The sequence below is a fragment of the Biomphalaria glabrata genome, chromosome 17, assembly GCF_947242115.1.
Source record: "Biomphalaria glabrata chromosome 17, xgBioGlab47.1, whole genome shotgun sequence".
NCBI lineage: Eukaryota > Metazoa > Mollusca > Gastropoda > Planorbidae > Biomphalaria > Biomphalaria glabrata.
The window spans coordinates 1143624-1171621 of NC_074727.1; the positions used below are offsets into that span (position 1 = coordinate 1143624).

At 31.0% G+C, this 27998-nt stretch overlaps 1 protein-coding gene across 1 annotated transcript; it reads right to left on the reverse strand.

Moving 5' to 3' along the window:
• Positions 1 to 524: 524 nt before the first annotated feature.
• Positions 525 to 27996, reverse strand: LOC106058186 (nicotinate phosphoribosyltransferase-like). The gene is made up of 15 exons (XM_056015933.1): positions 27590 to 27996; positions 23763 to 23933; positions 18006 to 18216; positions 15876 to 16006; positions 15558 to 15673; positions 14595 to 14679; positions 14192 to 14300; positions 13342 to 13482; positions 12278 to 12362; positions 11557 to 11637; positions 9031 to 9133; positions 8018 to 8103; positions 7703 to 7774; positions 6674 to 6781; positions 525 to 6005 (listed from the first exon to the last, which is right to left on the reverse strand). Exons 1-15 carry the CDS (start codon positions 27705 to 27707, stop codon positions 5928 to 5930), a joined length of 1695 nt encoding a protein of 564 aa, XP_055871908.1. The 5' UTR covers positions 27708 to 27996; the 3' UTR covers positions 525 to 5927.
• Positions 27997 to 27998: the final 2 nt, after the last annotated feature.

Consider the following 27998-nt stretch of genomic DNA (forward strand, 5'->3'; position numbering starts at 1 on the left):
GTACAGTCAGTGTTACTTTGTTGTCGATCGTACAGTATTGGCTGTGTTTATGTGGTAGTTCCGGATCTCTTCTCAGTCACGTGGGTGTGTTGTTTACATTTATGACCTCATTGATTTCATTGTCATTTAAACATGAAAATAGTCTAGATCTAGACATCTTTAAGGAATAAAAACTAGGTTACAATAATTCACTAATTTTTATGATTATTTAGTAGGTCTACTAGATCTAGGCTAGCACTAAATCTAGATCTACATCTTATCATAGGAAGATATTGCCATGTATAAGACCACAGTCACGTGACTTTTTATAAAGTAGGTCAGAGATTCGGAACTACCTCATTGGACATTAAAGTGTTGCGTTACTTTGGAGCCCTCAGTTCTCAAGTTCATTGTGTTGGTTGTGTTGTGTGTAATGATGCCTGCGTGTAGTCGCTGAATGAACTCTTTATGTTGTGTCCGTTATACTTATGTGTATGTTTCCATGTATAAACAAAAAAATCAAGAAAAACCAGTAACCAACCAAATATAAATTAAATAGCTATTTATTTACTAGACATAAACAAGCAATCTCTGATTACCAAAGTCAAATATAATTGTATCTCAAGTCTGTATAATTTGTATAAGTGTTAGATAAGAACTTGTGTCAAGAATTAAGGTCCAGATATTCACAGATTTTCTGAAGTCAGCAAGTTTAAATGTATTTGAATTGTGAAGTTTACACAGCCTTAAGCCTCTCCATATGATATGATCATTAAGTGTATATAAGGGGAGCAACAATAATAGACATATAGGTCGGTGAATTCGTGTTGCAATATTTTATTGTTTGAGATTAAATCAAAATTGTATGTCACACCCATTGACATAGATCTAGAAATTTATATAAATATGTTTTAATGAACCCATTATTTTATGGTACAATTATGATAGTAAAAAAGACAATAGTCATTAAATAGTCAGTGAGTCCAAGTTCTCTCTTTGCGGTACCCAAAAGAATTTTTTTTCAGTTCGAAATACAACACAAATTCACTTATCCCTTATATTTTACACCTGAAGTAGACTCTACGGGAAATTTCCCATAATTCAACTCTACTTTTGTGTGATTTCTGGGTATTCATTAAAAGAAATATTATGACATGTCATAGGGAAATGATCAAATTCTAAAAAGATGAAAGGGCAACATTTTTAGTATATTGATTAATTTTTTTTTTTTAGTAATGATAAAAATGTCTAGATTTAGATTTTTTTTTTAATATAGGTATGCCTTACCCTGAAATGTATAAAATTTGAGATTGATGTACATAGGAAAAAAGTTTGTGCGTTTGTGGCAGTGAAAGGGGCCAAGGGAAATGTCAGTTGATTTTTTTATTGGAGTCCTATTACTTTTTTTTACTTCCTTATTACACTGTACTAGCTAGATGAAATACAATCAATAGTGTTAGGTTATTTGTCAATAGATCTATTACTTTGTAATGTATACAATGTAGATAAATAAAGGTTAAAACAAATTTATTTATTATCAGCACATCACATGCTGGTGTAAACATCATCTACACTTAAGGTAAGTAAAACTAGAATGTTTGGACATTTGTTGGTTCTAAATATAAACACATCTCTTACTGATGTCAACATCATCTACTCTTAAGGTCAAACTAGAATGTTCAGACAATTGGTTCTAAATAAAAGTTTGTCTAATAATAACAATAAATAAAGGACATGGGTGACCTACCCTTGCTTGTCCCAAATATTGGAACAAGTAGAATGAATGTATTCAGTCATTTCAAACCAAAGGCATTATCAACAATACAGGAATAAATAGCAGGCATGGCGTCTCATACATGGGTCAGTGCAAAAACAAAAACAATGTCAGGAAACAGAAAACTCTATGCAAATAACAAAGCTTTTTTCAAAATAAAGCACAGGAAATACTTTCTTTTTGACAGAAGCTGTCTCCTGAGCAATATCATATCCATCAGTTTAAATTATTTGAATCATATTGCAACTGTAAGTAATGTTTGCCAGATATCAGCTGATTAAAAAAAAAAGTCAAAATTGATTTATTATGCCAGCTTGTATAATAAAATGTGTATAGTATTCCAAATTAAAACCTTAAAAATGTTTAAAGGTTTATGAATAGGTTCCATATTATTGGTTTTGGCTCTTTATAAATTCATGTTTTTTTTAGAACAAGTAAAAAAAATAAAAATTACAAACTGATAACACCAATGCATAACAAAATTACAAAGTCATTAGTCAGACTTGAACAATGTGAAACACTTCATGGGACAGTTTGTGTCTAAAAATGGTCAAAACAGAAAAGATTTAGGGTCTAAATTATGATGAGCATCTCATAAAGATATTACAATAACGAATAACATTCTTCTATTGTAAAGTTCCCTTTTCAGACCTTGGGCAGATGATGTAAAGGTCATCTGATTCTGTGGTCCATGGTATGGTTAAAGAGGGTGTCATGTGTCCAACACAACAACCAACCACCTTTGCTTTTATGCAACTAATGTCTAAGTGGACTTGCAGATCATGAAATAAAAAATACCAGTCTTCAACAGGATTCAAACCCTGGACCCCTTGGTTCAGAAGCCAAGTGTTTTACCACTCAACCAACATGCCTTCATGCTCCAATCGGAACAGAAAAAGAATAATATTAACATTCACTGCCCTATATATCAATAGAAATCTGTCTGACTCGGTCATAGTTTTTTTTTTAAATATTTTTTGAATTGAAACATTTGAACTTGGCAATAAATGAACATTGAAATAAATCCAGGCTGTATTTGGAAGAAAACTATAAATTGTAATTGAACACAAATTTACATTAAAAAACAAGATCTACTTTGTGTTTCATTCAAAATATACACATAATATTTTTATTTACATGCCTCACACATGATGATAGTTTTGGAAGAGAAAAAAAACCTCCACAACATAAAATTTTTAATTTTTTTTTTCATGCAGATCTGAAGTCAAGAGATTACTTAAAGAAATGTATATTTTGATTTAGTAGGTGCAGAATAGTTGTTGAAAAGACTAGATTTTCACATAAAATAAAGGAGATTGTTTTCACAATAAACACATGTAGTGGTAAGTATATGAATGCCATCATAAAGAAACAAAATATGAAAAAAGATTGAAACTCTATATGACTATATAAAATTTACAAAAGGTTGGAAAAAAAAAAATTAAAGGTATATTAAACTTGATTGTGATATTATGAACAAGAAAAATTATTTTAAAACTCCTTTTTTTTTTGGTATAATATAAAGCTAGACCAATCCGAAATATATTAAATATTTTGTGAAATTTATTCAAAAAATGATATGGTTTTGAACACAAGCATTTAGAATTCATCAGAATATGAATTAATATTATTTTTACTTGTTAGAATAATAAAATAATAATTCAGATTAAAAGAAAAAAATAATGAAGTAATAAAATTTTGTAAAAAAAAAAAAAAAGCTATATTTTTCCTTCCACTGAATTTCCCACATATTGAGAGATGGGACCCTGCCTGATTAACAACTTTCCCTTTTTTTTTTAAAGTTTTATTTATAAAGAGATAAAAAATGATTAATTTGTATGGATTTCACTAGAGATATGGCAAAGTTTACAGTGTTAGCATGATACAATACTATTACTAGAAGCTATGATAAAATTATAGTTGAACCGAGTAATCAAGACCAATATAATATTTGAGTGTAGCAAAATATGTTTGTGACAACTTAAAGACAGATAATTCATAAAATTTCCTTAACGGTCAGACTCAATTTGTCACAAGAAAACAATCACACCGTTAAAATTCTCTTTTTATTTTTGTAGCTGCTTCTATATAGCACTTATTTCCTGCTTTTAACATGCTCAGTGTGGTATGGACCAGTGAGGGGAGGGGGGGATATATCTGGGAGAAGGTTTATGTGTTGCCTTTAGGCATTCAGCAAACAACATCCTTGAGATTTGAACTCCAGCCCCCTTGCCCTCTAGATCAAGGAAACCTGAACAAAGAAGTGATGAAAACATGGTTTCTGTTTAAGCCAAAATAAAAAATAAAAACGTCAAAAAAAGAAAAATAATGCTCAGACTCCTCAAGGTCCATGATAATAAGCTTATATGAAATACAACTAAACTTGAAATAAATGTTTAAAAATTTAACAAAATTAAATGCATCATTATGAATAAAAAAATATGTGAAACACTGACAGATATGTGGTGGTAGCTTAGAAAAATATATTGAATTTAAAAAATAAAGTACTTTCTGCAAAGTACTTTCAACACCATTGATAAATATACTATGTTAGAAATGTTCAAAATGTTTTTAAGCATTCTGGCTGCTACAGACTATCTAGTATAAAACCATTGGGATGAATGGTCAGGCCTAACAGACTCACAAGTAGAATACAGGGAAGTTTTGTCTCCATTGAATAGCAAGACAACAGAAAAATCGCTTGACTATGTATTGATTTGTGTGGAAACTAGTTAAAGAAGTTCTACTACTTAGTATGATTCAATAAAATGAAAGAGTAGTTACAATTGTCCAGAGGCTTGCTAGTAAAGCCCTCTAAAAAAAATGAAGTATCAAACAGGTCACAAAACTTTGGGTTCTAGTCTTAAGAAAAATGTGGCTAAACAATCTCAGTCGCCTGGTGGGACTGGTAAGATTTTTACTTTCGATTGTTGGAATGCACCCAAGTCTCTACTCCAAAAAAAGTGCTTGATCTCAGCTAGAAGTGTATGGTTTGCTATGAAGTCTATGTTAACTATCTACACAGGGACAGCAAGAGTTTTAAGGGAAACCTCAACTAATTTTAAAGAATGCTAGAAAAAAAAAATATCAACAATAATAACAGATCTCTACTTGAATGCATTTCATCAAATCACAAGATCTCTTACCGAAATTTATTACAACCTAATAACAAATATTAACTACAAAAATGACCTAAGATAATAGTTTACCAGAAAAAACAAATGAGAAGTTAAGTGGTAAGGTCTGAATGCAAGGTGCCCCTCAACTAATAACCTCTACTTTTCCAAAAAGAAGAAAAACAATTGTAGAACCATAATTACCTTCATAACACAATAGAAGACATAATATAATAATTTAAACAAAACACAATTTTTAAAAAGTTTTCTCATATGCCAATGCTAAAAATTTGTCAAATATTGTATAACTTATAGATTTGCTTTGTCGTGTGACCAAACAAAATTTTATTTTCTCATCACCAAATGGATATGTAGATCATCATCACATATGGAAAACTTGAAATAATGTCTGGATAAAAAACAAAGTATTTGACCATGTTTAGGGGCTTGGGTTTGGAGAGTGCACTAATAAAATTGCAAGATTAAAACATAACAGAAATGTTTTTGTTTTAAACAACAAGCTATATAAACAATGACAAATATAAAAAACAGAAAAGCAAGAAGCAAAAGTTTTGATGTGCGTAACTATTTGATGCAGTTTTGTACAAATGGACAGGGTTTTATGGCTTTAAATACAACATATCACAAGTAAACTAGCCTACAGCTAGCAAATTGTAAAAAACAAAATGGCTTCTAAAATGTAACACAATCAGTTGAAAACAATTCTCAATATCAAAGAAAGTTATACAACTAAAAAGTATTTTTTTACTAAGAGTTAAAACATTACAAAAAAAAACAAAAAAACAATAACAAAATAAATTTTAAAAAAATTCAATTATATGAAATTAATTTTAGAAATTTGCTTAATTTGCTTAAAGCTACTCTGAAGAAAGAACTATTTGGTACATAAGAAAATTTTAAAAAGATTAATTAGGTTTTTTCATTTAATTTTCAAAGCTTTCTTATATCTCATCTAGATATGACATCAATACTATTTGTATGTCAGCAGTGATGAAATAAATATAAAATACAAACATGGATTGTATTACCACTGGGTTCTAAAATAATTCTCCTATTGGGGCACTCTCCAACCAAAGCTCATGGATAAATGTGTAGAGAGATGAACTGACAGACACCTGCAAGAAAGAAAGAAAAAAATTTCTTAAAACAGAGAAAACTAACATTAGAACTTTTTAAAATGTATGTAAGGCTATTATACTACAGTGGATCCCTGGACACATTGGCATCATGGGAAATGAAAAGGCAGATAAGCTATCAAAGGCAGGTTCATCTATGGAACAACCAGATAGACCTGTTAACTACCTCACCCTAAGGTCAATGTTAGTCAACAATCACAAAGAGGAGTGGCTCAACCAATGGGCATCAGGAAACACAGGCAGAGCCATGTACAAAGAAATGACTAAGCCTAACAAACTGGACAGTATTAACTTCCTCCCCCGCAAAGAACAATCTACAATCTTCCTACTAAGAACAGGACACACACCACTATTAAATTACCACTTGAACAAAATAAACTCCACACAACTCCCCCTTTGCAGACACTGCGCCCACCCCTTTGAAACCGTAAACCATATCCTTTTTGAATGCCTCTCCCTAATCCACCTTAGGCAGACCCTACTTCCACTACAGCCCAACATAACCAACACCCTGTACGGCAGTGCTGAACAACTGAAGAAAACAGCACATTATTTTTCCTTGGCACAGTCTGCAAAAGAGCTCACAGCTCAGCAGCAATAAAGCTGGCTAGAAGAAGAAGAAGAAGTAAGGCTATTATATTGCTAACCTTATAAGGCGTAGGATTCAATGCCCTTTTATGATCTTGTCTTATAGTTCGGAGAGATTGCTTAGTTTTTTCTCGTAACTCTGTTAGTGTTGGCAAAGGCTTCATAACCTAAGGAAAAAAAAAATTAATTAATTTGAGTGTGTATTTTTTGGTCACATAATCTTTGCATGTGACTCCTAACATCCATCTCAGCCACATTTAGCCTTCTTTAACCTTTACAGATTTCTTCCATGTCTCACGTAAGTAGCCGCTTGGTTAAGAAATGTATTAAGTAAGAGAATCTTCGTCTCCAGGTTAACCGTGTTATCTTCAATGTGACAAGGTCAAGGCTAGTCACAAGAATGTGATGTCACATGATCAGATGATCATGAGCACAAGGTCAATGTGTTTGAGTTGGGTGAGGTCACACAAAGGCAGGAAAAGAAATGTGAAGGTTAAAAATGGTGTGGGTTTGGAAGGAAGGGTCTAAAGATTTTTGGGGACAGGATTATTTAAGGAGCAATGTGAAGTTTTTCCTTGAAGTGGTAGTCTGAGTTAGGACTTAGAGAGTTAGAGCTAGTTGTTGCTAGTTAAGGTACAAATTGGTCTATTTGATCATCACCAATATTATAGTATTCTGTATCTGAATTGTATTTAACTTAAGAGATATACTTTTTTAAAATTTTAAGTCTGAGGGCTTCTCCTGCCTCCCAAACCACCCATACATTTATACATCAACTTTGAAATTAATTTAATCAAAATGTAAAACTTAGCAAGCTCTGAAGAACTAGTAGCATGGATATACAAGATGAGTTTTTTTTTTTAAATACTTTTTAAATTTTGTTAAGTTTACCATGCTTGTAACCTCCTCTTAGAAATTCTAAATACTTTTTATTTAAGTTGCTTTTAATATTTCTAACTTTAAAAAAATTCCAACTTTAAAGCCACTTGGTATGTTTAAAAATTCATGTTTGCAGTGTCTGTGCCTCACATCCCCCTTACATTAATATTAAATAATAATAAATGAGGTAAGAGGGCACATGTAAGTACCTTCCCATCATGCCACCAAATTTCATGCAGAGCTCTCACTGAAGCTGGTATCACATAGGCTCTCTTAGATTCCTGTTGGAAACAAATATTTCATAAAGAATAAAACCAACCCAAAATCAAGATATTTCATAAACTGGTCTATTCATCTTTTTTCATGAGTAAAATTAATTTTGCATATAAAAAACACATTCAGTCCTATCCTAGCTACCTGTATAGGGTGCAAAAAAAAAAAAATTAAACACATTCAGTCCTATCCTAGCTACCTGTATAGGGTGCAAAAAAAAAATTAAACACATTCAGTCCTATCCTAGGTACCTGTATAGGGTGCCGACACAGAACTCGATCTCCTTGTTTTGGTGGCACTTCTGATGAGTCTTGCAGTAGGTCAACTAGCGCTGTACCTGGCACGGGACAATAGCTTTATGCAGTTATTTCCCATTACACATTTTTATTTAGAGATTCAATTCTTTTTACATATACATTAAATCAGTACAACAATAAAGAACCCCTTATTCACCTCTCTGTGAACATCCTGATATAATTTTCTAGCTAAAATAGAACAAATATCTAGTTACTAAGTTAAATCTTAAGTTATATTTATTAATAGATTCCTTTTTTAATCTTTAATCTGAACAAAGTGGTCGTCTCCTTTCCATTAGGACTACAACAGAAAGATTTAAAAACTCCTTTATCCCACAATCGGTCAGAGTGTTACAAGATCAGCTGTCGTCATCGAAAAGTTCATAGAAGTCAAACTCATAAAGCGCTGGTTGTGAATGTGTAAGTGTTTCGTGAGTGAATGTTGTTCGAAGTTTTCATCCATATTGTTTTTGTAAAGTAGTTACGCTGAGGTTGTCAATTGTAGTCAAACTGAATTTCCATTTGATTGGATCAATAAAATTATCTTATCTTATCTTACCTACATACTTAGACTTAGGTCATCTCACACCATTCCACACATTTAGGGGCAAACTCTCTATACAGATATCAATCATGGGCAGCTTCCACTGCCTCTTGATTTTACGTTTTCTAAAAAAAGTGTGATGCAAATTAAACCAATCTAACAAAGAATTTTCTCTACATCTTGCATTTGTTTATTTGATATGTAAGTTTGTTATTGCTTTTTCTAATTGCATTGTAAAGAAAAAATAATTATTATCTTTGCAAAATTTTAAAGCCCTAACTTAAGAATTGCAGAGTTATAGATCTAGAAAGCACTAAATGGTAAAGTTCCCCACAAATTTAATTGACTTAAGCCTACTTTTAAATTATATTGAGAAGATTTTAAAAACTTAAATTATTATCATTTTGTGAATGAAAAGACATACCATCAGCACCATACAGTCTGTAGACATTCTTCATGCCAGGAATAGTAACTTTATCCACATCCTCACTCAACTTGATTCGAGCTTTTTTATTGATTTGTACTAACTGTGAAAACACAATCAATTTCAATTGTTATTAAAACGGTATCAACCAATATTTTACAAACAACATACACTCTGGGAAGGTGTGTGTGTGGGGGGGGGGGGAGGGTTACAAGAATACAGTTGTGTTCATTAAGAAATTCATGAATATATAAGGTCGCCACACTTTGTCATCAGTGTATATATAACAATGAGATGCCCCTGTACCTTAGCGAACTGATCATTCCATATTTCCCTCAAAGAGCCCTGCGCTCAATGGACTCAACACTTCTAGTGGTGCCACGTTTCTCCCTCAAAAGCTACGGTCTGCTGGCTTTTTCAGTGCGTGGACCAAAGGTTTGGAACTCACTCCCCATTGATCTAAGACAGACAGCATGCTATACCACTTTTAAGAAGAACATTAAGACCTACTTGTTTAAAACTTTTTTAGATTAGTTTTTGATATCTGTTGTCGTGTCTGTGTTTGTGATGTTATTACAGCGCCTTGAGCCTACATTTTGTTTTTGTTAACAGCGCTTTATAAATAAAATTATTATTATTATTATTATTATACTGTTATGTCTTGGGAAATACAGGGATAAAAAAAGGTCAATTAAGGAATTCAAGATTATGATTATGGTTACATCAATGAAATGATCCATAAATTAATTAAGTTATAAATTATTGATAACAATATTCATAAACTCATTAAGCTATACATAAATTTATAAATTCTACTTTTCTTAAGTTCCAATAAAGTTGTTTAAATGCCTTCCGCAGTTACAAACCATGTTTTTTTTTATATTCATGGTAGGGCTAAATTTAGATTTTTACACTACCCCGAGTGTTAAATGTTAACCATGACTAGCAACAGATGTTTAGATCCTGGTCAACAGATCCACATGAATGTGTGTAGGGGTAGTACTAGATCATAGTAGATGAGGCGTGTAAGATTATGACGCTAGACCTAGTTGGTGACTGGGCTCTGAGAGAGTGAGAGTGTGGATATGGTCAGAGTCTAAGACTAAAGTTAGAGAGAGTTGGTCGAGTGTTGGGAGAGTAGGAAAGTTTTATATAGATAGTCTGTGTTGTAAATATGTTAAATAGTTGAATTAAAGTGTTTATTTGGAGAGTGTGTTATTGCTTCACTGCTGAGATGTCCTGTGTCAAAAGACTGAACTAGGGCTTGGAGTAGCTTGCCAGTGATCCAACCCCCTAGACTAATACCTTCACAAACATCCAGGGCAACCCATATATAAAGGTGGTTTGTGACATCAACGATCAGCAGTCTTCAATTTCAAATCATATATTTTCTGGTTGTCAAATGGCCAACCAGTATCTCTTTTCAAAATTTTTTTTTTTAAATCTATGTCTCAAACTTCAATCTAACCTAAGAGAACTGTCACAGTAACAATAGTCAAGAATAGATTTTTTGTGTGCTAAATTAATCATTTTAAAAAATAAAATGAAATGATCATAGCTAATCATATCTTAAACAATGGTAGCTGTAAGATATGATAGAATGTGCCGAGGAAGGTGTTTGATACATTTTAAACAAACATATACATAAATGAGAAAATAAAATGAGCATAAATAAATGAATGAAAAAGTGATCAAGAACAAAAATGGCACACTGAATAAAACAATGAATGACAGAATGGCACACTGAATGACAGAATGATACACTGAATGATACACTGAATGACACACTGAATGACAGAATGGCACACTGAATGACAGAATGATCACTGAATGACAGAATGGCACACTGAATGACAGAATGATCACTGAATGACACACTGAATAACACACTGACATGACACACTGAATGACAGAATGGCACACTGAATGACACACTGAATGACAGAATGGCACACTGAATGACACACTTAATGACAGAATGGCACACTGAATGATAGAATTTCACACTGAATGACAGAATGGCACACTGACATGACACACTGAATGACAGAATGGCACATTGAATGACACACTGACATGACACACTGAATGACAGAATGGCACACTGAATGACAGAATGGCACACTGAATGACAAACTGAATGACACTCTGACATGACACACTGAATGACAGAATGGCACATTGAATGACACACTGACATGACACACCGAATGACAGAATGGCACACTGAATGACAGAATGGCACACTGAATGACAGAATGGCACACTGAATGACAGAATGACAGACTGAATGACATACTGACATGACACACTGAATGACAGAATGGCACACTGAATGACACACTGACATGACACACTGAATGACAGAATGACACACTGACATGACACACTGATTGACAGAATGGCACACTGAATGACACACTGACATGACAGACTGAATGACACACTAACAGACTGAATGACACAGAAAGAGACAAAAAAAGAATGAGTAAGAGAATAAACATGAAAATGCATAACATTCCAAACCTTGAAAACGCATCCAAGAGCAGGCTGTTTTTGACAAGTGACTAAATGGGTGCCTATACCATAACAGTTGATACTGTGACCCTGTGTAATGAAATAGAGAACATTTTTAAAAAGATTTCTACGTTAACTTAAGTTGGTTAACAATATTGACAAAAAAATTCACCAATTTTAAATTGTTAAATTGCCTTGCAAGCTGTTCATACCTAAAAAAATAATCAAGTATGTCTATTCTACAATTTCTTGTTTTAAAGACATGGAAGAGTTTTTTTTTTTTTTTGTGTTTTGTTTTTCTTCATACATTCTTATCCTTCCCTATCCCTTATAATAAAATAATAAGAGAAATCTTTACTAAATTTTTTAAAATGCCAAAATTTTGTTTTATTTCAGTTATTATCTAATTAGTAAGAAATACTGTTTAATAAAAAAAAAGATCAAGGGCTTGAGTTGTTTTTTGTTTGAAAAATTTTGGCAAAGTGAAATGCTTTTTTTTGTATTAGTGATTCAAAGGATTAGGCCCCCCCCCCTAAAAAAACAGCACACTAAGTATAACTTTTCCATATAAATGTGTGTATTTTGATATGTGTAAGTGGTATAGAGCATTTAAAAAATAATTTTGGTTTTAATAGTGTTTTATAAATATATGATAAGCACAGCTTAATGCCTAAGTATTTAAAATAACAAATATTCAAAGTTTGAAAGAACTCATTTGGAGTTGTCTCACCTGCTGGTTTAATGAATGAATTGTGTCTTCATTGATATCGTTGCTGGCCACAATAGTCAATTTCTCAAACCATGGCAAACTGTAACTAGAAGCAAAGAAAACAAAAAAAAAGTACTATAATGTTTCCATTGGAAACAGAAGTAAGTTCAACTATTTTTTTTTCATATGTTTACTTTCCTAAGTGACAGTTGACAAGGCCCATTCACTTCCATTTTCAATTCAATAGAAAGAAAAAAGGTATATAAACATAATAAGCTTGTCTTTGAGTCTGAAGATTAATGCAGGATTTTACACGGCTTAGCAGTCCCAACTGTGTGACCTACATATTTTGCCACACCCAGCACAGATAGGTGTCTGCTGGTGGTTGATTTAGGCTCTATTTTCGCCATCAACTTCTGTCTTTGGTAATGGATTTATTTAGGTCTCAAAAAATAGCCTTTGTAAGAAACGTCCAGCTGTCTTGTTCAGAAGCTGACTGCTGCTTTTCTACAAGTCAGTTAAATCAAGTTGATGCCTAAGCTGGTCTATAAAACCTTTAAAATGGGCCCCTGTAGCGCCGACCAGCTTTAAGTAGGTTGTTCCCCACACAGGATAGCATAGCTGTCAAACTATAATTAGTCTCTGCCCAGCATAGCTGTCAAACTATAATTAGTCTCTCTATACTGTCCATACTTGAATTCAGAAGAACATTGCTATTAATAGCTAAAAAATCTTTCAGACCAATTTAGGCAAACTATTAGAGGCAAACTATTGTAAGAGAAATTTCTTAACCCAAGCGGTGGGAAGCGTGGTCGAGAGATAAGTGCGCTTGAACTTGGCTTGGCTACCTAGAAGGGGGCTCGAGGTTCGACACCCGACTCGGGCAGAATTGTGTTTACTGAGTGCCTAAAGGCAGCACGGAAAACTAACTCCTAGATACCCCCTCCCCCCCACCGGTCCACAAATGAGATTGGACCAAAAGCGCTCTGAGCATGCTATAAGCATGAAAGTAGCGCTATATAAAAGCTATAATAATAATAATAATAATAATAACCCAACCCAAAAAACGATATGTACATACTTACTGGTTAGCCACTTTAACAAACCGAGCCTTTACTTCATTGGATAAATAGGAAAGGTCACCACTGTCCAGTCGTATACCTCGGGCCTGGTAACCAAGATCATTCAAGGCCATAGCCACAGTACAGAAGTTGGGAAGGCCACTCCTGCAATTAGAGATATTTGATGAAAATATATACAATACATAAAAATACCTAAGTACAACCATCAACAACAAACTGAAATGGAGTGTACACTCTCAAAACCTTTACACCAAAATTCACCAAAGACTCTTCTATCTCAGAAAGCTAAGGAAATTTAACATCAACAAAACAATAATTAAACTTTTCTATACAGCAACCATCAGCAGTCTAATTAACTTTGCCATCAACTGCTGGTATGGTAATCCTTCACTGGCACAAAGACTTAGACTAAATAGACTAATTAAAAAAAGCATCATATATCACTCGAACACAGATACCATCTCTTGAAGAGCTTTTTCATGAAAGATGTCTTTCCAAAACAATCACGATTCTTAAAGACAACTTGGTCCCATTAAACCACTGCTACATAAGATCTATTGTACAGTCATTACGTCGAGGTTGTCAATTGTAGTCAAACTGAATTTCCATTGGATTGGATCAATTAAAAATTATCTTATCTTATCTCTTATCTTCCAATGAAAATAGTAAACAATCATGAAAAATTCAAATCAAGTAACTTGCATGGACTTAAAAATCAACTAAAGAAATTTTTTCAATATTAAAAAAATAGAAGCCGCCTCAATCTGATTTTTTTTTGTGTGACAAATGCAAAGAGCAACGTCAAGAAAAAAAAACAAACAAGGAACTGGCTATAATAATGAAGAGATCATACTTGAGTACATCATATGTGTCTATCAGGGCTAAAAATCCTTCAGGAAATGCTTGTGCATAGGAAATAAAAGCTGCAAGTTCCCCGGCCATAACTTGGTCTGGCAAAAAACCTTTAGATGAAAATACATAAGAAATTATTATTAAAAGAAAATAACTACAGATTATTTAGGAAGGAATAAAGACTGTAATGGAATCATGTTTGAGAGTGAAGTCAATTTTGTTCTTTGATATTGAAGATGTGAAGTTAGAGGTAATTGTACACTTATAGAATGAATTTAAAAAAATATATATTGATAGGCTTATATATGATTGATCAATACATTTTTATATTGGTAGGCATTTTACATATTTTACTATTTATTTTCTGTTTTTTTTTTGGGTCAGCTTTTTTATTTTTTACATACCTATAACTCCTGCAAGTTCTTTTTGATATTTTAAACAAAGGTCTATGAAATTAAACTCACTGCTTCCATCAAGAGATGTTAAAGTCTTTAAGAAACAAAACAAAATTAAAATTAGAACCATGAATTTTTTTTTTCTATTTAAATTTAACAAAAAGAGAAAACAAAAAAAACAAACAACATAGCTTTACGTTCATTATATTCAGTCAACTGAATTACATTGAAAAAAAAAATGAAACGAAATTTTTTTACTCATCTGAACTGCTTCATACCAATTAAGTTTCCTGATTTTATAACCCTTTCCTTAGTTTAGAATAAACTTACTCTAATTTCAACAGATTGAGAGAGAAACCATTCACCCATTCCTCTTAAGACAGATAAAAAATGCATTGCTCAATCCCTTAACTAGTACTAAAAATAGGTAAAACTAATAGTGATAAAAGTATTTGGCTTCTGAACCATGCGTTAACAAGATAGAATCTCAGGAAAGACAAGGATCTTGAGCTTTAGGGACCCATAGGATGCCCTAGAATCCACCAAACTTGAATACCTAGCATTTGTTGGCTAAAGTAAAGGCAGATGGTCACATGACACACTTGAGTAAATAAAACATTATCATTATCTGACACACACAGACTAAACAGAAACAGTTTTAAAGCATAAATACTAAATAAATACACAATTATGGATGGCTGCCTGGTCGTGCGGTTTGCGCGCTGGATTGTCGTTCGGATTTATCGGCGGTCGAGGGTTCAAACCCTGCCCGCTCCCATCCCCCGTCGTCCTGCGGGAGGTTTGGACTAGGAAGTAAACTATCTTCAACTCTGAAGGAACATCCGAAACATGTAAAACAGTTTACAAAACATTTTACAAAAAAACATTTTTACAAACAATTACTAATTGTGCTAACAATTAAATATACAATAGCATTAGATCTACTGTCCAATGCTTTCACAGTATCCAAACCTTTATTTTAAGATCTTCCAAGGTGATATATGATGTTACATATGCATGTGCATGAGTCCCTTTGACAGGAATACCAAACATCTTTCCAGCAAGGACATTGCTTGTACCATCAAATCCTTCATGGAAAACATTTTTGAAAACATTTTTTTTTATTATTTTTCTGTTATTTCTAAAATTTACTTCATATAACATGAACAATAAATATTTTGACTTATATATTAATGACAGTAATACAGTTTATAAGTAGAGTATTATGTTTCTGACTATTTCTTTCTTAAAATACATATATTGTAATGTAATGTAGAGAAGTGAACTAACCTCCAAGATAACAATATCTTGATGCTGATAGACCACCATCAGGTCCCTGTGCTCGCCTCAGACCAAATTCAAGTAATGTTGTTTCTGGACCTGCTGCCATTCTAAATCTGGCAGCGTTGGTAGCAACTAAACTATGGCCAAATCAAAGAATAAAAAGAAAGACAACTCAACAATATTTCAAAATATAAAACTAAACACTTAAAAATAAGCACAAAATTATACAAATAATCAAAATAAAACTATAGGCTTACACATACTACTAGATATCATAATTATGCATAGAAATCTACACATTACAAAATATGGATTTAAAAAAAAACAAAAAAAAAACATTTAAATGCTGTATAATAGTTGTAGAAACTTGAACTAAGGAAACCAACTAGACGTTTGTGGACTCCAAGACATCCTATATTGACACAAAACTTCAGTCAGTACAGGAATTTGCAGAAATATTTTACTAACTAGGAATATCAATTTAAACAAGTGTATAAGTTAATTTTATTTGCTAAAAACAAAATTCATCATGCTTTGTGTTTTCCTTTACAAATCACCACCTAAACTAAAGATATATCAAAATTAATGACTCAAATAGTTTCTCTGAATGTGCTCTGATGCTGTCCCTTTGGTGGACAGGTAGGGGGAAGGGAGGTGTCAATGCTACCTTAGGCAGTTCAGGAAACACAACTCAGCTCGAGTCACATCTCAAATAAAAATTCCTAGTCTAAACTGGGATTCTAACTTGAGCCCCCTTGTTAAATATGCCACTCATCCACACATGCCTTATATATAGCTAATATCTTAACAACTAACTTGGAAGATTGTTTTCACCTATAGCTTGAAATAGAAGCATTGAAAAAGAAGACATTTTGGCCAAAGATGGGAGAACGACTAAGCAATAAAAAATCCCTCTCTACCCAGAAGAAATGGAAAAAAAATGAGTAGATGATAAAATGGATCAGCTTTCACCTGAATTTCAAGAAAAATGATACCCTATTACAAGCTGCCTTTACATATAATATTACATATCAGAACCAGACACAACAGAATGAGACAATACATGCTCCTGAAGTTAGAAATAGGGACTAGTGAGAATTGTCCTTGTGGAGCATCACTAGAGAATGTCGACCATGTTCTTTAAAGTTGTCTCCTCTCTCAAGAGACCAGAATAAGACACTGGCTTAAAAACTCCCTTATAGAACAAAAACTATATTGAGAGCTGCCAGATCTGGAAAACACTGAGCAGTTCACTGCAGATATAGCACTACTTGTCAGAACCCTCTAACATATAAATGAAAACCAGGAAGACGTATAGCCTACCAGTCATTATCCATTCATTAAATTAATAAATACTATTATCTTTACCAGTTGTTTTTTAAATTGCCCTAAATAATGTCTAAAAAAGCTAGTTACCATTTTAACATCACATAGACATGCCTAATTATTATTTGATTTTTGTGTGTGTCGATGACCAAAATACCTTATAAAATGTTGAAGGTTCATCTTAGGATTTTATATGATTTTATATAAAAAGTTAGTCTATCTAATCATTTGTGTCTATCATCAAAAGTTTTTCAAGTTGTCCAAGAATGCTTTAAGATTTTGTTATGAGGATATTTAAAAAAAGTATCAGATGTGCTTCCTTTGAATTCAGTTTGTTTTGTTTACTAATTAAACCATTAATTCATTTTTCTCCATAATTTGCATTTTCCTCTTGGTTTTCTGCTTGCTATCCTTTAAATATGCAATTCATTCTGTTGGAGAAAATGTCCTCATGTGGTCATCACCTTAGTTACAATCTCACTTTATGGTTGAGTGACCATTTGATCAAGGATTTTTGTTTATGATCCGATCTCTGTGACTGTTAAAATCCATCTTAGCCTATGCTCCTGAGCCACATCCAGCTTCCTCTTGTATTTTGTTGATGACTTTCAAGTTAGGCAATACATAAGTCAGCACTGAGATGATGAAAAGAGATGCTTGACTATAACATGACACCGCATCTTCATGGAGGATCTCAGGACAGTGGACACCAATTAAACAAAAAAAGGCTGCAAGCATTGCCGAGGGAGGATATGTCTAAATGATATGTTTGACTTTGTATATCACATTTTCTCTAAGCTATATTTTTACCTGGCATAGTTGACCAAATTCAACAGAGGAGTTTCCAACAACTGAACTACAGCCAAAGGACCTGTGATGGTGATGAGAGGAACCTTTGGAAAAACGACCTCCCCTTCTGGAACAGCCGACAATGTGATGTCATTGGCTGATAGAGAGGCCAGATAATCATAAAACTTAGGATCAGTTTTAGAAGGTAGCACAGTCTTGAGGTATTCAATATCTACAAAAGTAAATATACAAATAAAAGAGTCAAAATCAATTAAAAAACAAAAGGAGGGGGGAGGTGCATTTTATTGCTAAATGTGAATTTTTAATTGCTTTTTTTAAGATCGCATTTGAGGAAAAAAAGGGCTTCTGTGACCCCATCTAAAAGACTGTTTGAAATGTTATAAGAGTTACAAGTTACAATATGTTATAAGTTACAAGTTACAATATGTTATAAGAGTTAGAAGTTACAATATGAAGAAGAAAAACGCCAGAAAAGAAAAGCAAGACAAACGACACTAGCTCTAGCTGGAATAACCTGCCCAGTGTGCGGCCGAACATTCCGGGCTCACATAGGTCTCACCAGCCACATGAGGAGGCATAAAACCCCAGTGCAAAGCCCTCAGCCCCCTGGATGACAAAGTGGTCATCATCGAACCACGATGGACGAACTATATATACAATATGTTATAAGTTACAAGTTACAATATGTTATAAGAGTTACAAGTTACAATATGTTATAAGTTACAAGTTACAATGTTATAAGAGTTACATGTTACAATATGTTATAAGAGTAACAAGTTACAATATGTTATAAGAGTTACAAGTTACAATATGTTATAAGAGTTACAAGTTACAATATGTTATAAGTTACAAGTTACAATGTTATAAGAGTTACATGTTACAATATGTTATAAGAGTTACAAGTTACAATATGTTATAAGAGTTACAAGTTACAATATGTTATAAGTTACAATATGTTATAAGTTACAAGTTACAATGTTATAAGAGTTACAAGTTACAATATGTTATAAGAGTCTTAAGTTACAATATGTTATAAGTTACAAGTTACAATATGTTATAAGAGTTTTAAGTTACAATATGTTATAAGTTACAAGTTACAATATGTTATAAGAGTTTTAAGTTACAATATGTTATAAGTTACAATATGTTATAAGTTACAAGTTACAATGTTATAAGAGTTACAAGTTACAATATGTTATAAGAGTTTTAAGTTACAATATGTTATAAATTACAAGTTACAATAAGTTATAAGAGTTACAAGTTACAATATGTTATAAGAGTTACAAGTTACAATATGTTATAAGAGTTACAAGTTACAATATGTTATAAGTTACAAGTTACAATGTTATAAGAGTTACATGTTACAATATGTTATAAGAGTTACAAGTTACAATATGTTATAAGAGTTACAAGTTACAATATGTTATAAGTTACAATATGTTATAAGTTACAATGTTATAAGAGTTACAAGTTACAATATGTTATAAGTTACAATATGTTATAAGTTACAATGTTATAAGAGTTACAAGTTACAATATGTTATAAGAGTTACAAGTTACAATATGTTATAAGAGTTACAAGTTACAATATGTTATAAGAGTTACAAGTTACAATATGTTATAAGAGTTACAAGTTACAATATGTTATAAGTTACAAGTTACAATAAGTTATAAGAGTTACAAGTTACAATAAGTTATAAGAGTTACAAGTTACAATATGTTATAAGAGTTACAAGTTACAATATGTTATAAGAGTTACAAGTTACAATATGTTATAAGTTACAAGTTACAATGTTATAAGAGTTACATGTTACAATATGTTATAAGAGTTACAAGTTACAATATGTTATAAGAGTTACAAGTTACAATATGTTATAAGTTACAATATGTTATAAGTTACAATGTTATAAGAGTTACAAGTTACAATATGTTATAAGTTACAATATGTTATAAGTTACAATGTTATAAGAGTTACAAGTTACAATATGTTATAAGAGTTACAAGTTACAATATGTTATAAGAGTTACAAGTTACAATATGTTATAAGAGTTACAAGTTACAATATGTTATAAGAGTTACAAGTTACAATATGTTATAAGTTACAAGTTACAATAAGTTATAAGAGTTACAAGTTACAATATGTTATAAGAGTTACAAGTTACAATATGTTATAAGTTACAATATGTTATAAGTTACAAGTTACAATGTTATAAGAGTTACAAGTTAAAATATGTTATAAGAGTTACAAGTTACAATATGTTATAAGAGTTACAAGTTACAATATGTTATAAGTTACAAGTTACAATATGTTATAAGTTACAAGTTACAATAAGTTATAAGAGTTACAAGTTACAATATGTTATAAGAGTTACAAGTTACATTATGTTATAAGTTACAATATGTTATAAGAGTTACAAGTTACAATATGTTATAAGTTACAAGTTACAATATGTTATAAGTTACAATATGTTATAAGTTACAATATGTTATAAGTTACAAGTTACAATATGTTATAAGAGTTACAAGTTACAATATGTTATAAGTTACAATATGTTATAAGAGTTACAAGTTACAAAATGTTTTAAGAGTTACAAGTTACAATATGTTATAAGAGTTACAAGTTACAATATGTTATAAGTTACAAGTTACAAAATGTTATAAGTTACAAGTTACAATATGTTATAAGAGTTACAAGTTACAATATGTTATAAGTTACAATATGTTATAAGTTACAAGTTACAATGTTATAAGAGTTACAAGTTACAATATGTTATAAGAGTTACAAGTTACAATATGTTATAAGAGTTACAAGTTACATTATGTTATAAGTTACAATATGTTATAAGAGTTACAAGTTACAATATGTTATAAGTTACAAGTTACAATATGTTATAAGTTACAATATGTTATAAGTTACAATATGTTATAAGTTACAAGTTACAATATGTTATAAGAGTTACAAGTTACAATATGTTATAAGTTACAATATGTTATAAGAGTTACAAGTTACAAAATGTTATAAGAGTTACAAGTTACAATATGTTATAAGAGTTACAAGTTACAATATGTTATAAGTTACAAGTTACAAAATGTTATAAGTTACAAGTTACAATATGTTATAAGAGTTACAAGTTACAATATGTTATAAGTTACAATATGTTATAAGAATTACAAGTTACAATATGTTATAAGAGTTACAAGTTACAATATGTTATAAGAGTTACAAGTTACAATATGTTATAAGAGTTACAAGTTACAATATGTTATAAGAGTTAAAAGTTACAATATGTTATAAGAGTTACAAGTTACAATATGTTATAAGAGTTACAAGTTACAATATGTTATAAGAGTTACAAGTTACAAAATGTTATAAGAGTTACAAGTTACAATATGTTATAAGAGTTACAAGTCACAATATGTTATAAGAGTTACAAGTTACAATATGTTATAAGAGTTACAAGTTACAATATGTTATAAGTTACAATATGTTATAAGAGTTACAAGTTACAATATGTTATAAGTTACAAGTTACAATATGTTATAAGTTACAAGTTACAATATGTTATAAGTTACAAGTTACAATGTTATAAGAGTTACAAATTACAAAATGTTATAAGAGTTACAAGTTACAATATGTTATAAGAGTTACAAGTTACAATATGTTATAAGAGTTACAAGTTACAATGTTATAAGAGTTACAAGTTACAATATGTTATAAGAGTTACAAGTTACAATATGTTATAAGAGTTACAAGTTACAATATGTTATAAGTTACAAGTTACAATATGTTATAAGTTACAAGTTACAATAAGTTATAAGAGTTACAAGTTACAATATGTTATAAGAGTTACAAGTTACAATATGTTATAAGAGTTACAAGTTACAATATGTTATAAGAGTTACAAGTTACAATATGTTATAAGTTACAATATGTTATAAGAGTTACAAGTTACAATATGTTATAAGAGTTACAAGTTACAATATGTTATAAGAGTTACAAGTTACAATATGTTATAAGAGTTACAAGTTACAATATGTTATAAGAGTTACAAGTTACAATATGTTATAAGAGTTACAAGTTACAATATGTTATAAGAGTTAAAAGTTACAATATGTTATAAGAGTTACAAGTTACAATATGTTATAAGAGTTACAAGTTACAAAATGTTATAAGAGTTACAAGTTACAATATGTTATAAGAGTTACAAGTCACAATATGTTATAAGAGTTACAAGTTACAATATGTTATAAGAGTTACAAGTTACAATATGTTATAAGTTACAATATGTTATAAGAGTTACAAGTTACAATATGTTATAAGTTACAAGTTACAATATGTTATAAGTTACAAGTTACAATGTTATAAGAGTTACAAGTTACAAAATGTTATAAGAGTTACAAGTTACAATATGTTATAAGAGTTACAAGTTACAATGTTATAAGAGTTACAAGTTACAATATGTTATAAGAGTTACAAGTTACAATATGTTATAAGAGTTACAAGTTACAATATGTTATAAGTTACAAGTTACAATATGTTATAAGAGTTACAAGTTACAATATGTTATAAGAGTTACAAGTTACAATATGTTATAAGAGTTACAAGTTACAAAATGTTATAAGAGTTACAAGTTACAATATGTTATAAGAGTTACAAGTTACAATATGTTATAAGTTACAAGTTACAATATGTTATAAGTTACAAGTTACAATGTTATAAGAGTTACAAGTTACAATGTTATAAGAGTTACAAGTTACAATGTTATAAGAGTTACAAGTTACAATGTTATAAGAGTTACAAGTTACAAAATGTTATAAGAGTTACAAGTTACAATATGTTATAAGAGTTACAAGTTACAATATGTTATAAGAGTTACAAGTTACAATATGTTATAAGAGTTAAAAGTTACAATATGTTATAAGAGTTACAAGTTACAATATGTTATAAGAGTTACAAGTTACAAAATGTTATAAGAGTTACAAGTTACAATATGTTATAAGAGTTACAAGTCACAATATGTTATAAGAGTTACAAGTTACAATATGTTATAAGAGTTACAAGTTACAATATGTTATAAGTTACAATATGTTATAAGAGTTACAAGTTACAATATGTTATAAGTTACAAGTTACAATATGTTATAAGTTACAAGTTACAATGTTATAAGAGTTACAAGTTACAAAATGTTATAAGAGTTACAAGTTACAATATGTTATAAGAGTTACAAGTTACAATGTTATAAGAGTTACAAGTTACAATATGTTATAAGAGTTACAAGTTACAATATGTTATAAGAGTTACAAGTTACAATATGTTATAAGTTACAAGTTACAATATGTTATAAGAGTTACAAGTTACAATATGTTATAAGAGTTACAAGTTACAATATGTTATAAGAGTTACAAGTTACAAAATGTTATAAGAGTTACAAGTTACAATATGTTATAAGAGTTACAAGTTACAATATGTTATAAGTTACAAGTTACAATATGTTATAAGTTACAAGTTACAATGTTATAAGAGTTACAAGTTACAATGTTATAAGAGTTACAAGTTACAATGTTATAAGAGTTACAAGTTACAATGTTATAAGAGTTACAAGTTACAAAATGTTATAAGAGTTACAAGTTACAATATGTTATAAGAGTTACAAGTTACAATATGTTATAAGAGTTACAAGTTACAATGTTCTTTATATGAAATATATGAATTCATAATGACTGTGAGCCAGTGTACTCGCAAATTATAAAAACTCACCACTTTCAGAAAAGTGAAAGCTCTGCATCAACTTGATACATTCTTCTAATCCTGCAAATATCGTGAACTCTCCCTGGAATGGATTTCTTCTAAAGTAGAGGTCAAACACAGAGATGTCATCCATCTTGCCACTCTTCCAGTAAGCATAAGCCATAGTAATCTGATATAAATCTGATGGTGAGAAAGCAGGAAAACATGGTCAAATTATAGTAAAGCAAATATCATAATTCATAAAATAAATATATGAATTGAATCAAACACATACCCAGTCTCAAATACAAATATTTTATATAAAAAAAAAAATACCATGGTATCTATACAAAAAATATTCTTAATATTATTTTTTTCCACTTTAAAAAAGAATTCATTTTTATATATTATTATTTTTACTTTCATAAAATTACATTCACCCTCATTGGAAAAAAATTATTAGTAATCAAATTTTAAAAAGAAGAATATCTTCAAAGTTTAAGATAATCAACATCCTAGTCAAAACTTCCCATAGGACAATGGGGGATGGGAGTGGGCAGCATATGAACCTGGGACCATCATGACAACCGATTTACAACCAGTGTGCATACCACATGACCAGGAGATGTCTATCTTATCTTATCTTATATAATACAGACGTTACTTCAAAAAAGAAGATGATTACGTCCTACCCGTCATGCATTTAGTCATGCATATTAACCGAAGACTTAAATGGATCTATCTAGATCTATTGTAAAAAAAAAAGATTTTCAAGAAGTCTAATCTCTATACTATACTACTCTAGTGCTCTCTATACTATACTACTCTAGTACTATAGTTACTAGTAATTTAAGATGACTGTGTTAATCTAGTCATGCATGTCAGTTAGAGACTTAAACTTAACTAAGTCATTGGTTTTCCTTGTTGATTCTATACATAGACAATGTACCGTACTAGAAGAATTATATTAAAAAGTATTCTACTCTATATTATATATACCACAGCCATAGATCTAAATCTCTGGGATAAGGGGTTCTCAACACACAAAAAACTTAACATTGTACAAAATTTTTCATTGAAATTCAAACAACACATTGCGAAACATGATTTCCCAACTTGTTAAATATAGGAGTTGACTTAGACATTCATTGTGATCTTGCGAAGATTGCCTGAGAATTTCTAATATATGGAAACAGAAACAAAGTCAAGCTTCGCAGTGATGTTGGCTTTTCTTCACAAACTGACACAACAATTCTGTAGCAATGTTTCCTAATTAAACAATCACAAATCAAATATTGACATTATGATTACTATGTGATAACATTACCAAAAAAAAAGATGTTTTTATAGTATGGGGTAGCCGCATGATAGGCAAATGTAAAAAAGGGTCACTGAACTAAAAAAGGTTGAGAACCACCGCTCTAGATTCTATTACTAATAATAGACTACTACTAATACTGGCTAGATAATCTACTATTATTAGATCTAGAATCTGTCTGAAGATTATCATGACACTGCCTGGATTCTGGATAGAGACTGGATTCTAGATTCAAGCAGTGATGTCGCTAGGGGGGTGCTGGCCACACTGGGTGACACCCAAAAGGGGGTGAAACTTAAGTAGGAAACAAATGCACTTAAAAATAAATCCTATAGAAGACAATTTAAGAACATAATTTTCAGTTGCTAGATACCGGAATTTGATTATGTACAGTTAATATGGTGCTTTATGTTGCTTATATTGTTTTCTGCTTCAAATAATTTTGGTTAAAACTATCACAATGTCCAAAAACAGTACATTATACTTTATATCACCAGCAAAATGTTAAACTGTAATTTCAGCAAAGTACCATCTACTGTTTCATCAAAGCTATGAAAAAACATTGTTACATCAGAAAGCCAACCGGTAGTCAGTGTTTATCAAATGAAGACCATCTTCAGAAATTATCTATTCCCAAAATATCATGAGGCATATGAAGAATATTCATAAAATTTTGAAAAATTGAAAAGATAGGCTGTTGCATATAGGATATAAAAAAAATTGACTGGGAACTCATTGCTATCATTGACGTAAAGAAGAAACAAAATAAAAGAACCAGCTTGAACAGGTTGCCTGATATCACAATGTTTCTAGCAAAGCAGAATTTGTTATTTCATGACCACAATGACAATGAGTCTGTATTGAATAAAGGGAAGCTTCTGAGGGAAATGTCCAAGTATGATAGGCCTACATGTTGAAAGAAAGACTATAGATCTGAAGATACATACATATTAAACATAAATAAACAGCAGCACCAGGGACCAGGTTTTTAAATGAGAGAAAGTAGTGTATTAAATGCGACGAAAATAAGGGACTGCGCCGACCAAGACTCGAACCAGTGACCCTGGAATCGACAGTTCATTTATGTTTAATATGTATGTATCATCATTTGTTTCAGCACCCAGCTTCACTTCTATATTTACATTCACAGTTTAATTGCTAATACCCACTGAAGCTTCTATATGTAATGTATTTATGTTGTCCACTTGTCATTGTGAGAGATACACAATTAAATAGAGCCATTGTTTGTCTAATACATGCCTAACGGCTGTCTGTGTTGGCACTATTGAAGTTGGTGAACGGATGTGGCGAGGTGGAGGAGCTAGCTTGGGCATGTGACCATTGACCTCTGGGGTGGTAATTTGCATACGGCGGAATGACTCTGGTCCAGAAGAATGTGTTTTTTTTGACATTCCGATGGCCTAGAGGTTAAGTTCGCTTAGTGCGTTATCGCTAGGCGGTGTTGTCGATTCCAGGGTCACTGGTTCGAGCCTTGGTCGGTGCAGTCCCTTATTTTCATGGCAATTAATACACTACTTTCTCTCATTTAAAAACTTGGTCCCTGGTGGCTGCTGTTCATTTATGTTTAATATGTATGTATCATCATTTGTTTTAGCACCTAGCTTCACTTCTATATTTATAGATCTGAAGAGCAGAGATGCACAAACAAAATTAGAATAAGTATATAAATATAAATGTTTAGCAAAACACTTGAAATACTTATCAGAGACATAAGGATTGCAAGGTACTTTGGTATATTGTTTGACAACACATTTAACATAGAACACATTGAGCTGATTCCAGAATTTATAAATGTTTTAAAAACTTGATGAGATCAGTTCTGATATCTTAAAATGTCTGAAAAGGGATGAACTGGACTTTATAATGTGTCCCGCTGGGGGATATTACAATAGCTAGACTATTATTTTGCGTTTTTTAGTCTTTGTTACTGGTTTAACATGAATTAAGTCACATTATGATTAAGTGGAATTTATTTGTTTAGTCTATTAAAGATCTTATGTAATCTAGATTATATATTTCTATAATTATAATAATACACTATTACTATTAGTAATAATTATTATAATATTATAATGCAAATATTCAAATAGGATTATTATGATATAGAATATACAGCAGAGTTATAGAGTCTAGTGACTCTAGTCTAGTAGATCTAGTCTATAGTCACTATTCTTTTCTTACTTATTAAGTAACGTCTGTAATATAGACTTTAGTAGACTATAAGTAGTATAAGATAAATGATAAGAAACAGATAAGAAGACTTTCAAGATAAACTCAAGATAAAATTGAAGATTCGGAATCGGATTACATTACAGTAATGACAGTCAAGTGCTGTGAAGTGGTTTCAGAGTTTCACTCTAAGAATTCTGAATCTTTATCTTACACACAACACACACTTTCTTCAGTTGTCACTTATTAACTTATTATGACTTATAGTTGTTTAAAGTTATACATTATAATACATATGAATTATGATATTATTATACTAGATCAAATATAGAGTATAAACATCTCCTACCAGTTAATAGAGCTTGAACTACGCCATTACTAGATCTGCTCATTATTGCAACTTTTGAATGTTTCGGTTCTCCTTCTTTAGGCGTTAATTGAAATAATGAGTCCCCCGAACGTGGCATTTTGCTTTGGTTGCTCTCGTTTTGTTTAGGCTGTTACTATAAAAAGTTTACACATGTAGTCTATTCAGAAACAAAGTTATTAATGTAATGCTATTTAAGACACTGTAATTAATGAACTATTAGCCTCTAGCTTTTGAGGATAATAAAACAAAAATGTAGATTAAATTTTAAAGCTCATGTACGTTTTCTTGTATAGATCTAACACCATTTTAGATCTAAATACATTTCGAAATGAAATAGAAAATTAAATTCCGCGAAAAAAAAAAGAGTAGTTGTTTCAGGGCCTGACAA

What these genes read in the sequence shown, in the direction of transcription:
- LOC106058186 (XM_056015933.1), bottom strand. Translation starts at nt 27,707, where the DNA reads ATGCCACGTTCGGGGGACTCATTATTTCAATTAACGCCTAAAGAAGGA. An exon ending in TTCATTCATTAAACCAGCAG is followed by an intron (nt 11,638 to 12,277) that starts GTGAGACAACTC and finishes TTCATTACACAG; the next exon opens with GGTCACAGTATCAACTGTTA. An exon ending in CTCTTGGATGCGTTTTCAAG is followed by an intron (nt 9,134 to 11,556) that starts GTTTGGAATGTT and finishes GTGTTTTCACAG; the next exon opens with TTAGTACAAATCAATAAAAA.